This window comes from Hyla sarda, chromosome 6 (assembly GCF_029499605.1).
Source record: "Hyla sarda isolate aHylSar1 chromosome 6, aHylSar1.hap1, whole genome shotgun sequence".
Taxonomy (NCBI): domain Eukaryota; kingdom Metazoa; phylum Chordata; class Amphibia; order Anura; family Hylidae; genus Hyla; species Hyla sarda.
Genome location: NC_079194.1, coordinates 74,772,906 through 74,785,721, shown reverse-complemented (window position 1 = coordinate 74,785,721; position 12,816 = coordinate 74,772,906). Strand labels below are relative to the sequence as shown.

Genomic DNA, 12,816 nt, shown 5'->3' with positions numbered 1-12,816 from the left:
CCCTCCTGAGGACAGGATATGAGGTCGGGATATGAGGACGGGATATAAGGACAGTATATGAGGTCGGGATATTAGGGCAGGATATGAGGTTGAGATAGGAGGACGGGAAATGAGGTCGGGATAGGAGGTCGGGATATGAGGACGGGATACGAGGATAGGATATGAGGAGGGAATAGGAGGTCGGGATAGGAGGTCGAGATATGAGGATGGGATAGGAGGTCGGGATATAAGGATGGGATATGAGGTCGAGATAGGAGGTCAGGATATGAGGAAGGGATAGGAGGTCGGGATAGGAGGTTGGGATATGAGGACAGGATATGAGGTAGAGATAGGAGGATGGTATAGGAGGTCAGGATAGGAGGTCGGGATAGGAGGTCGGGATATGAGGACAGGACATGAGGTCGAGATAGGACGATGGGATAGGAGGTCGGGATATGAGGACGGGATATGAGATTGAGATAGGAGGATGGGATATGAGGTTGAGATATGATGTTGGGATATGAGGAAAGGATATGAGGTTGAGATATGAGGACGGGATATGGGGTTGGGATATAACAACAATATATGAGGACGGGATATGAAGTCAAAAGCTTCCTCCTTTGTTGATTTCCCTCCACAACAAGGATTAGGAAGGAAAAACCAAGCAACGGCAAGTACTCAGCTAATATATATATTTATATATATTTATATATATATATATATATATATATATATATATATATATATATACTGTGTTATATTTTTAAATGGTGGTTAGTTCTGCCAAAACATCTCACTTTATTATAGATGTTAGTATATAAATAAAATAAACATTTTTGTCATTTTTTTCATTGTACATCCAAAGCAGAACAAAGTATTGGAAACATTAATATCCCAGTTCTGCAGTCAGACAGCTGCAATACATTTCAAGATTAATCCATACTGTATAAAAGGGACATTTACCTGACAAGTCCTGCTGTTTGGCCCCTTGATACAGCTTTAGCATACTGTTTCTTAGCAGCTTCTTTTTCCTTTATTAGTCCTGGATACATAACTCCATCTATTGTCCTACAAAATGGATATGTGTATTAGTATACCTATTGACATTACTAAGAAAACAATGCATCCGCTCTTCAAAAAAAAAGTTTTTATTTTATTTTGCAAACAAATATGAGCAGAATCTTATTTGGAGCTTGGAAAGAACAGATAAAACCACTCAACCCTCTACATGTAATGTCCTGTGTAACACAGCTCCTCCATGTGCTTTAAAGAGGTAGCACCCATCTTGCCAATCCAATAAGGGCCAGTGGAAGCTCCTGCCGCAAAAGGTAGTCCAACTCTCCGAAACAGATTATAAAACGTAACAGCTTAATTTAATGCAAAATAAAAAAATGACGATGGACTACATATATATATATATATATATATATATATATATGTATATATATATATATATATATATATATATATAAACAAGGATAAGTTGGCCAGCACATACTGATACCGAAACTACTGCATGGACCTGGCATGCAGGTGCACGCTGCTAGGCTGAATATACATAAACAGGAGAATACAGCAGCACACTGCTAGCACAAGGATACAGATAAAACATGAAATGCTATATAGCTATAATGCAAAAAATGAAAAAATTAGGTACTTACCTCACAATTTGGCGGCCAAATAATTATCGCGGTGGGATGGTCCAAACTATTTGGCCGCCAAATTGTGAGCTAAGTACCTCACTTTTTCATTTTTTGCATTATACATAGAGTGGATTACTAGGGCATCTACGGCTGGGGCCAGAGGCCATAGGATCTCGGGACTTCACGATGAAGCAAGGAACTTTCTGGTTGTGGCGGGACACAAAGAGGTCTACGCCCAGAATGCCCCAGAGGTTGCAGATCTCCGCAAACACCACTCAACTGGGTCGGCTGAGGAGTGACTGAGGAAGTCTGCCTCCCAATTTTCTACCCCTGGAATGTGAATCGCCGAGATGGAGGGAGCCCTGAGGTCCGCCCAGAGTAGGATCCTGGAGACCTCAGCCTAAAAACACATCTCTTCAGACAGGCCTATAACAGTCTCTAATTGGCCTCAACATATCCCCAACATATCCCCAACATATCCTCAATATATCCCCACACCTCTTGTTTGAATAGTTATTGTGTAATATTATGTCTGATACTTTTCTTTGTTTGTACCCCATAATTGTAAGCGCTGCGGAATCTGTAGGCGCTATATAAATAAATAAATAAAAATAAATAAATAAATTTCTGCGGGACTGCGAGTGCCGCCCTGGCGATTGACATATGCCACAGCCGTGGAGTTGTCAGACTGGACACGAACAGGACGGTCCTGGAGAAGGCGCTCCCAATGGAGGAGGCAAAGATAAATTGCCCAAAGTTCCAGGATGTTGATGGGGAGGATAGCTTCCTGGGAGGACCAACGGCCCTGGACCGTCCGATCCCTGAAGACTCTACCTCCACTGGCGTTTGTCGTGATCGCCCCTGTCAAAGAAGAGGAGACAGAAGCCACCACAGGAGGGACTGGCGAGTCCTGGGGGGAAGAATAATCCTGCAAACGAGGGATAGTGAAGACTTGTCCCACTGGGACAGAAGAGAAATTTGAAGAGGTCGACAATGAAACTGGGCGAAAGGAACGGCTTCCATGGCCACCACATCCGACCAAGGACTTCCATTCAGAACCGAATGGAAACTGGAACCGGACAACGGAGAAGACGAACTCCTGATGACAGAGCGTTGCGCTTGTCCGGCGGAAGACGAATCCGGGCGATCGCTGTGTCAACCTGGAGTCCCAAGAAGATCAGAGACAGCAGAAAAGTTCGGATGTGTGGGGCAGATTAAACCTGTCCTGATTGACCACCCAGCCGAAACGGGACAAGGTCTGAAGAGTGCGACAGAGACTCTCTTGATTCTGGGCTCTTGGAGCCTTGACCAGGAGGTTGTCTAGGTAGGGGATGACGGACACACCCCAGGCTCGCAGGATGGCGATCACTGCTGCCAGGACCTTGGTGAAGACCCTTGGGGCCTTGGCCACACCAAAAGGAAGGGCCACAAACTGACAATGGCCCTCAGGAACTGTGAAGCGGAGATAGCACTGATGCTCCATAAAAATGGGGATGTGAAGGTAAGCGTCTCGGATATCCACCGAGGAAAGAAAATCCCCTTGATTCATAGGTGCCACAGCAGAATGGAGAGAATCCATATGGAAATGACGCAGGAGTAGGTCATGATTGAGGAGCTTCAGATCCAGGATTGGGCAGACGGATCCCCCTTTCTTAGGAACGACGAACAGGTTGTAATAGAACCCCAAAAAATGCTCCTTGCGAGGAACTGGGACAATCACTCCCTGAGCGAGAAGGGTCCGAAGCGCGACCCGAAAAGCAACCGCCAAGGAAGGAGAACGAGGAGGGCGGGATCGAAAAAAGCGATCCCTTGGAAGGGAAGCAAACTCGATCCGATAGCTGTCGGAAACAACATCTCGAACCCAAGAGTCCTGAACGTGGGCAGACCAAATGTCCGGAACAGGGACTAACAACCTCCCACCCAAAAAAGAATTACGGGTTTACGAGGCTTACGGGTGCCCGACCTGGCCGCAAAATGTCCGGAACGGTTATCCGACTTCCAGGGCCTTGAATTAAGGAGCCTTCTTATCCTGTGAGGGCGCCGGTCTGGTTGCCCGACCCGAGCCAAAAGACCAAAGAGGCAGAAAAGAGGTCAACTTCCTGCGGAAAACGGTACGGCAAGACTTGTTCTGCGGCAATAAGGAGCTCTTATCTCCAGCAGTCTCGGAGATAATCTCATCCAGGCATTTCCCAAAGAGTCGGATCCCAGAGAAAGGAAGATCAGTGAGAGATTTCTTCGAAGCAGTATTGGCGTCCCAGGCCTTGAGCCACATGGAGCGACGAATCACCACCAGGTTACCTGTGCAAACGCCGTACAATGGGCAGACTGCAGAGAAGCAGAGCACAAATAGTCTCCAGCATTGGAGAGTTGAAGTGCAAGATCCACCAAATCTTCCGAAGGGGCCCCAGACAAAATGCCCTGAAGGAGCTGGAAAGGCCTGACAGAAAGGCGAAGGCCAGAAGCAAAGAGGAACCCACAGCTTCAAAGATGAATTTGGCCAGATCTTCAATCCTCTTAACCCCTTATGGACTCAGGGTTTTTCCACTTTTGTTTTTTCCTCCTTACCTTTTAAAAATCATAATTCTTTAAATTTTGCACCTAAAAATCCATATGATGGCTTATTTTTTTTCACCACCAATTCTATTTTGTAATGACATCAGTCATTTTACCTACGGCGAAATGTAAAAAAAAATCATTGTGCGACAAAATTGAAGAAAAAACGCCATTTAGTACCTTTTCAGGGCTTCCGTTTCTACGCAGTAAATATTTCGGTAAAAATGACACCTTCTCTTTATTCTGTAGGTCCATACAATTAAAACGATACCCTACTTATATAGGTTTGATTTTGTCGTACTTCTGAAGAAAATAATAACTACATGCACAAAAATTAATACGTTTAAAATTGTCATCTTCTGACCCCTATAACTTTTTTACTTTTCTGTGTATGGGGCGGTGTGAGGGCTCATTTTTTGCACCGTGATCTGACGTTTTTAGCAGTACCATTTTTGTATTGATCGGACTTTTTGATCGCTTTTTATAATTTTTTTCATGATATAAAAAGTGACTAAAAATACGCTATTTTGGACTTTGGAATTTTTTGCGCGTAAGCCATTGACCGTGCAGTTTAATTAACGATATATTTTCATAATTCAGACATTTCTGCCTGCGGCGATACCACATGTTTATTTTTATTTACAGTTTTATTTTATTTTTTATGGGAAAAGGGGCATGATTCAAACTTTTGTTAGGGAAGGGGTTCAATTATCTTTATTGACTTTTTTTTCCACTTTTTTTTCCCATAGGGAGCTATAACACTGCACTCACTGGTCTTTTACATTGATCATTGTTTTCCCATAGGATAACATTGATCAATGATTCTGCCGCTTGACTGCTCATGCCTGGATCTCAGGCACTGAGCAGTCATTCGGCGATCGGACACACAGGAGGCAGGTAGGGATCCTCCTGGTGTCCTCCAGCTGTTCGGGATGCTGCGATTTCACGGCAGCGGTCCCTAACAGCCCACTGAGCTAACTGGAAGTACTTTACTTTCACTTTAGACGTGGCTATCTAATTTGAACGCTGCGTCTAAAGGGTTAATAGCGCGCGGCACCAAGATCAGTGCCTGACCCCACACCCTTTTAACCTCTGCAGCAATACTGGCACTACTCATATGTCTTTTTCCTAAAGACAAACTCTAGATTTGCCTCTGAGCACGTGCACTTAACTTCTTTGGTCGACCGTGGTGAGGTCTGTTCTGAGTGGAACCTGCCCTCTGAAACAGTGTATGGTCTTTCCCACCATGCTGCAACTCAGTTTTAGGATCTTGGCAATCTTCTTATCGCCTAGGCCAGCTTTGTAGAGCAACAATTCTTTTTTTTTTCAGATCCTCAGAGAGTTCTTTGCCATGAGGAGCTATGTTGCACTTTTGGTCACCAGTATTTAGACATTTCCACTTAGGGGTATACCCACTTTTGTTCCAAAGGTTTAGACTTTAATGGCTTATTTAGAAAAATGTAAATGGTGTACCGACTTATGGGAAATACTGTATATCTGCTTACAGCAATTGTACAGGATGATCTTCAAGGAACTGTTATTGTGCTCATAGAATCATGATAATGTAGATGTATATAATTTAGCAAGAAGGATTTAATAAATGTATGTGGAGCCCAAAAAGACTAGTCTGGACACTGGCTTTAATAATACCGTACATTCAGCAGGCTTGTTACTAAGAGATAGGATTGTGAAGGTTATCTGAAACAATTGCGCGCTGTAGAAAGCTGGCGGCTAATTGTCTAGCGTCTACTGTGATAAATTGGTTTAGTATCACACCCTGAAATAGAGACTTGGATCAGAGACTTAACTTGAAGTTTCTGGTCCGAAATAAAAATCTATATTAAGGACCACAAACCTTTCATGCAATTTATAGTACTGATAAGTGGCACAGAAACAGAGACCAAGTTCTTAGGAGCAACATTACAAACAGTGAGGGACATACTCAAAAACTTGAGTTAAAGGGGTATTCCGCCCCTAGACATCTTATCCCCTATCCAAATAATAGGGGATAAGATGTCTGATAGTGGGGGTCCCGCCACCAGAACGCTGGGTTTCCATGGCAGGGGTCATGACCTCACGCCACGCCCCCTCCATTATTGTCTATGGTAAGGGGAGTGGTGGCCATCATGAGGGGGCATGGCGTAACGTGGCGTAATTAGCCACCAGTACCCTTGGCGTAATTAGCCACCAGTACCCTTGGCTAATGCCGGACATCATCGATCGCGGTGATGTCCGGCATTAACCCCTTAGACACCACAATCAAAGTTGATCACGGAGTCTAAAATGTTAAAGAGTACCTGTCACCAAACTAGGGGGCATGGCGAGGCAGAGCTCTCGCAGGCTTCAGTGACGTTGCGCCTGCTGGGGAGCGCTAACTTTCTACTGCCGGGAGCTCATGCATTGTGAGTAAGGGGAAAGGTATGATACAGAGCTTTTTAAAGCTTGTGTGGTACCTTGGTGGGGGTGTAGGGTAGTTGGGGTGTTGCTGTTCGGGATAATAAAGGGCGCTGTTAACCTTTGTCACTCGTGACGCCAGGGTGAGGGTTAAATACTGTAATGTTGCTAGGGCCTATCGCCACCCTTCCCAAGAGCGATAGGTGAGTGAGAAATAAATGGATTGTCCACAACTACTGTTTAACGGAAAACTTGCTGGAACTTTTACTGAAGATTTTCTGAATCAGGCAATAGCAATTCAGTCCAGATAACAGAGTCTATTTCTAATTGATCAGCGATTGACAGTTAGTTGGGATCAGATAAGCTCAATTTAGCTTTTAGACGATTCCGTAGCATAGATCCGCTGGATTTAGGGGTGCATTTAGGTCCAGTGATCTTGCGGAGAGTAGCGGGGAATTATTGAAGTATAACCGTTTTGGTATAGGCCAAGGCCGCAAGGCTTTGGCCTAGTAAACGTACTTGAAAGTTGCGGAGGTCCTACCTCGTTCAGTGACAGCAACCCAAGAGATGCTGCTTGCTTGGCAGCGCAGGAACAAGAGAGCGATCAATGGCTGCAGCTCCCTTATATGGGCAGGGGCTGAGCCGTTTTGGATTGGTCCATAACAACTGTCACTCACCGTTACAAGGCATTGTGGGTGAACATGTGACACAAGAACCACCTAAGGTCCTTCAACATACCATAGAGTTCTAAGTAACGGGTCACATGGCCTAAGGTCCTGCAACGCCAAACAAGTGAGTAATTCAATATACATATTTACAATGACAATGGTTATAAATATTAACTTGCTAAGGGGTGACTAGGGGCTAACTAGGGAAGCGGACCCCGACAGTCCTAGGGACTCTGACTTTGGGGACCCCCCAAGCAAGACACAGTATGAAATACGGTGCCGGGACACCACACTTGGAAAAAAAATTTAAGAGCAGGAGTCGTGTTAGGAGTAGTTAGGGAATATAATCTGAGTTAGTTCTGAAAATATGGTTTGATGACATCCCAGCAGCTTAGCGGAGCTGATTAGGACCCCCGCGGGGAAACTGTCCTGATCAGCTGAGAGGATGGCGGGAGGGCCCTTATCTGTCTCCTCGCCATCTAATCGGTGCTCTGATGCTCCAGGAAGCCTCAGTAGCCTGGAGCAATCAAGCACCGATACCACTGATCAATGCTATGCTATGGGGACTAAAAAATAGTGTAAAAAAAGTTAAAAAAAGTTAGCAAATTTGATTTAACCCCTTCCCTAATCACCCCCCTTTTCCCATTAACTCCTTGGGGACGGAGCCCATTATAACCCTAGGGACGGGAGCATTTTTGCAATTCTGACCACTGTCACTTTAACCCCTTAACGACGAAGGACATATATTTACGTCCTGCGCCGGCTCCCACATCACATCGCGTCGGTCCCGGCGCTCATCAAAGGCCGGGACCCGCGGCTAATACCACACATCGCCGATCGCGCCAATGTGCGGTATTAAACCTTTAGAAGCGGCGGTCGAAGCTGACCGCTGCTTCTAAAGTGAAAGTGAAAGTATCCCAGCTAGTCAGTCGGCTGTTCAGCACCGCTGCGGTGAAATCGCGGTGTCCCGAACAGCTTACAGGACACCGGGAGGGCCCTTACCTGCCTCCTCAGTGTCCGATCGACGAAATGTCAGAAAATGACATTTTAAAACGTATAAATTTTCCTGCATGAAGTTATGATTTTTTCCAGAAGTACGACAAAATCAAACCTATATAAGTAGGGTATCATTTTAACCGTATGGACCTACAGAATAATGATAAGGTGTCATTTTTACCGAAATATGCACTGCGTAGAAACGGAAGTCCCCGAAAGTTACAAAATGGCGTTTTTTCTTCGATTTTGTCGCACAATGATTTTTTTTCCCGTTTCGCCGTGAATTTTTGGGTAAAATGACTAACTTCACTGCAAAGTAGAATTGGTGACGCAAAAAATAAGCCATAATATGGATTTTTAGGTGGAAAATTGAAAGGGTTATAATTTTTAAAAGGTAAGGAGGAAAAAACGAAAGTGCAAAAACTGAAAAACCCGGAGTCCTTAAGGGGTTAAGCATTAATAACTCTGGGATGCTTTTACTTCTCATTCTGATTCCGAGATAGTTTTTTCGTGACATATTCTACTTCATGTTAGTGGTAATTTTTTGTCGATACTTGCATCATTTCTTGGTGAAAAATTCCAAAATTTCATGAAAAATTTAAAATTTAGCATTTTTCTAACTTTGAAGCTCTCTGCTTGTAAGGAAAACAGACATTCCAAATAAATTATATATTGATTCACAAATACAATATGTCTACTTTATGTTTGCATCATAAAGTTGACATGTTTTTACTTTTGGAGGACATCAGAGGGATTCAAAAGTTCAGCAGCAATTTTCCAATTTTTCACAAAATTTTCAAAATCTGAATTTTTAAGGGACCAGTTCAGTTTTGAAGTGGATTTGAAGGGCCTTCATATTAGATATACCCCATAAATGACCCCATTATAAAAACTGCACCCCTCAAAGTATTCAAAATGTATTCAAAGTATTCAAACATTCAGAAAGTTTGTTAACCCTTTAGGTGTTTCACAGGAATAGCAGCAAAGTAAAGGAGAAAATTCAAAATCTTCATTTTTACACTCGCATGTTCTTGTAGACCCAGTTTTTGAATTTTTACAAGGGGTAATAGGAGAAAAAGCCCCCCAAAATTTGTAACCCAATTTCTCTTGAGTAAGGAAATACCTCATATGTGTATGTGAAGTGTTCGGTGGGCGCAGTAGAGGGCACAGAAGGGAAGGAGCGACAGTGGGATTTGGGAGAGTGAATTTTTCTGAAATGGTTTTTGGGGGGCTTGTCACATTAAGGAAGCCCCTATGGTGCCAGAACAGCAAAAAAAAAAAACCACATGGCATACTATTTTGGAAACTAAACCCCTAAAGGCACGTAACAAGGGGTCCAGTGAGCCTTAACACCCCACAGTTGTTTGACGACTTTTCGTTAAATTCGGATGTGTAAATGAAGAAAAATTTATTTTCACTAAAGTGCAGTGTTTTTTCCCAAATTTACCATTTTTACAAAGGTTAATGGGAGAAAATGCCCCCCAAAATTTGTAACCCCATCTTTTCTGAGTATGGAAATACCCCATGTTAGGAAATAAAATGCTCTGCGGGCAAACTATAATGCTCAGAAGAGAAGGAGTCACATTTGGCATTAGGAAAGCAAATTTTGCTGAAATGGTTTATGGGGGGCATGTCACATTTGGGAAGCCCCTATGGTGCCAGAACAGCACAAAAACACCCACATGGCATACTATTTTGGAAACTACACCCCTCAAGACACATAACATGCGGTACAGTGAGCCTTAACACCCCATGGGTGATTTACGAACTTTCATTAAAGTTGGACGTGTAAATGAAAAATTAGATTTTTAACACTGAAATGCTGGTGTTACCCCAAACTTTTCATTTTCACAAGAAGTAATAGGAGAAAGTGCCCCACAAAATTTGTTACCCCATTTCTCTCCAGTAAGGAAATACCTCATATGTGAATGTAAAGTGCTCTGTGGGTGCACTAGAGGGCTCAGAAGGGAAGGAGCAACATTGGGCTTTTGGAGAGCGAATTTTGCTGAAATGGTTTGTTTGGGGCATGTTGCATTTAGGAAGCCCCCATGATGCCAGAACAGTAAAAAAAAAAAACACATGGCATACTATTTTGGAAACTACACCCCTCACAGAACTTAATAAGGGGTTCAGTGAGCATTTATACCACACTGGCATTTGACAGATCTTTGGAACAGTGGGCTGTGCAAATTAAAAATTACATTTTACATTTTTATGGACGACTGTTCAAAAATCTGTCAGACACCTGTGGGGCGTAAATGCTCACTGTACCCCTTGTTACATTCCGTGAGGGGTGTCGTTTCCAAAATGGGGTCACATGAGGAGGGGGTCCACTGTTCTGGCCCCATGGGGGCTTTGAAAACACACATAGCAGTCAATTCCAGCCTAATTCTCTCAAAAATGGCGCTCCTTCTCTTCTGGGCATTGTAGTTCGCCCGCAGAGCACTTTACTTCCACATATGGGGTATTTATATACTCAGAAGAAATGGGGTTACAAATTTTGGGGGGCTTTTTTACTATTACCCCTTGTGAAAATGAAAAATTTAGGGTAACGCCAGCATTTCAAGGAAAAAAAACTAATTTTTAATTTTCATGTCCAAATTTAACGAAAATTTGTCACAGACCTGAAGGTTGTTAAGGCTCACTATACCCCTTGTTACGTTCCATGAGGGGTGTAGTTTCCAAATTGGGGTCACATGTGGGTGTTTTTTTCCCCGTTCATGTCAGAACCGCTGTAATGATCAGCCACCCCTGTGCAAATTACCAATTTAGGCCTCAAATGTACATGGCGCTCTCTCACTCCTGAGCCATGTAGTTCGTCCGCAGAGCATTTTACGTACACATATGGGCTATTTCCGTACTCAGAAGAAATTGTGTTACAAATTTTTGGGGGTCATTTTCTCCTTTTACCTCTTGTGAAAATGAAAAGTATAGGGCAACACCTGCCTGTTAGTGTAATTTTTTTTATTTGTTTACACTAACATGCTGGTGTAGCCCCCAACTTTACCTTTTCATAAGGGGTAAAAGGAGAAAAATCCCCCCCAAATTTGTAGTGCAATTTCTCCCCCATATGTGGCCCTAAACTGTTGCCTTACAATACGACAGGGCTCTGAAGAGAGAGAGCCCCATGCGCATTTGAGGCCTGGATAAGGAATTTGCAATAGGGACGGACCCGGTTACCTACAGTAAAACCTTACAGCAGTGTTTCCCAAACAGGGTGACTCCAGCTGTTGCAAGACTCCCAGCCTGCCAGGACAGTCTATGGCTGTCCGGCAATACTGGGAGTTGTGGTTTTGCAACAGCTGGAGGCTCTGTTTAGGAAACACTGCCGTATGAGACGTTTTTCATTTTTATTGGGGGGGGGACGGACGTGTAAAGGGGTGTATATGTAGTGTTTTACTTTTTATTATTTGTTAGTGTAGTGTAGTGTAGCGTTTTTAGGGTACATTTGCACAGGCGGGGGTTCACAGTAGGTTTTCCGCTGGGAGTTTGAGCTGCAGCTCAAACTTGTAGAAGGAAACCCACTGTAAACCCGCCCGTGTGAATGTATCCTGTACATTCACATGGGGGTTGCCCCAAACCTTCAGCAGTGGCAAAATGACAACTCCCAGAATGCGCTGACAGACCGTACATGCTGGGAGTTGTAGTTTTACAACAGCTGTAGGCACACTGGTGGGGAACCACTGAGTTAGAAAACAGACTCCAGCTCAGTAATTCCAACCAATATGCCTCCAGCTGTTTCAGAACTACAACTCCCAGCATGTACGTTCTGTCAGTGCATTCTGAGAGTTGTAGTTTTGCAACAGCTGGAGGCACATGGGTTGGAAACACTGAGTTAGGAAAAAGACTCTAGCTCAGTGTTTCCCAATCAGTGTGCCTACAGCTGTTGCAAAACTACATTTCCCAGCATGGCCAGAAAGTCAGGGATGCTGGGCGTGTATTTCTGCAATATCTGGCGCTTCAGATGTTGCAGAACTACAACTCCCAGCATGCCTGGACAGTCTGGGCATGCTTGGAGTTGTAGTTATGCAACAACTGCGGAAGAACAGTTTGGAGACCGCTAAGTAGTGGTCTCCAAACTGGGGCCCTCCAGATGTTGCAAAACTACAACTCCAAGCATGCCCAGACTGTCCAGGCATGCTGGGAGTTGTAGTTCTGCAACATATGAAGGGCCAGATATTGCAGAACTACACACCCAGCATCCCTGACTGTCTGGCCATGCTGGGAGTTGTAGTTTTGAAACATCTGGAGGGCTACAGTTTGGAGACCACCAGAGAGTGGTCTCCAAACTGTGACACTTCAGATGTTGCAAAACTACAACTCCCAGCATGCCCAGACATTCAGTGCATGCTGAAAGTTGTAGTTTTGCAACATCTGGAGGACCACAGTTTAGAGACCACTATATAGTGGTCTGCAAACTGTGACCCTCCAGATGTTTCAAAACTACAACTCCCAGCATGCCCAGGCAGCCTTTGGCTGTGTGGGCATGCTGGGAGTTGTAGTTTTGCAGCTTTTAGAAGGCCACAGAGAAGATAACTTACCACGATCTTCACTGCAGCCTTCGCCGCTGCACTTTCCGGCCG

At 44.1% G+C, this 12,816-nt stretch overlaps 1 protein-coding gene across 6 annotated transcripts in view; it reads right to left on the bottom strand.

The window, feature by feature from the left end:
- Window positions 1-12,816, bottom strand: part of LOC130275782 (inter-alpha-trypsin inhibitor heavy chain H3-like) — a 115,822-nt gene that overhangs the window by 89,663 nt on the left and 13,343 nt on the right. For all 6 annotated transcript variants that reach the window (XR_008844899.1, XM_056524185.1, XM_056524182.1 and 3 more), the window contains exon 5: window positions 943-1,047. Coding sequence is in view for 5 of the 6 variants with exons in the window: in XM_056524185.1 (XP_056380160.1) it covers window positions 943-1,047 (105 nt within the window). In the remaining variant the exon portion in view is untranslated. The remainder of the gene's footprint in view (window positions 1-942; window positions 1,048-12,816) is intronic.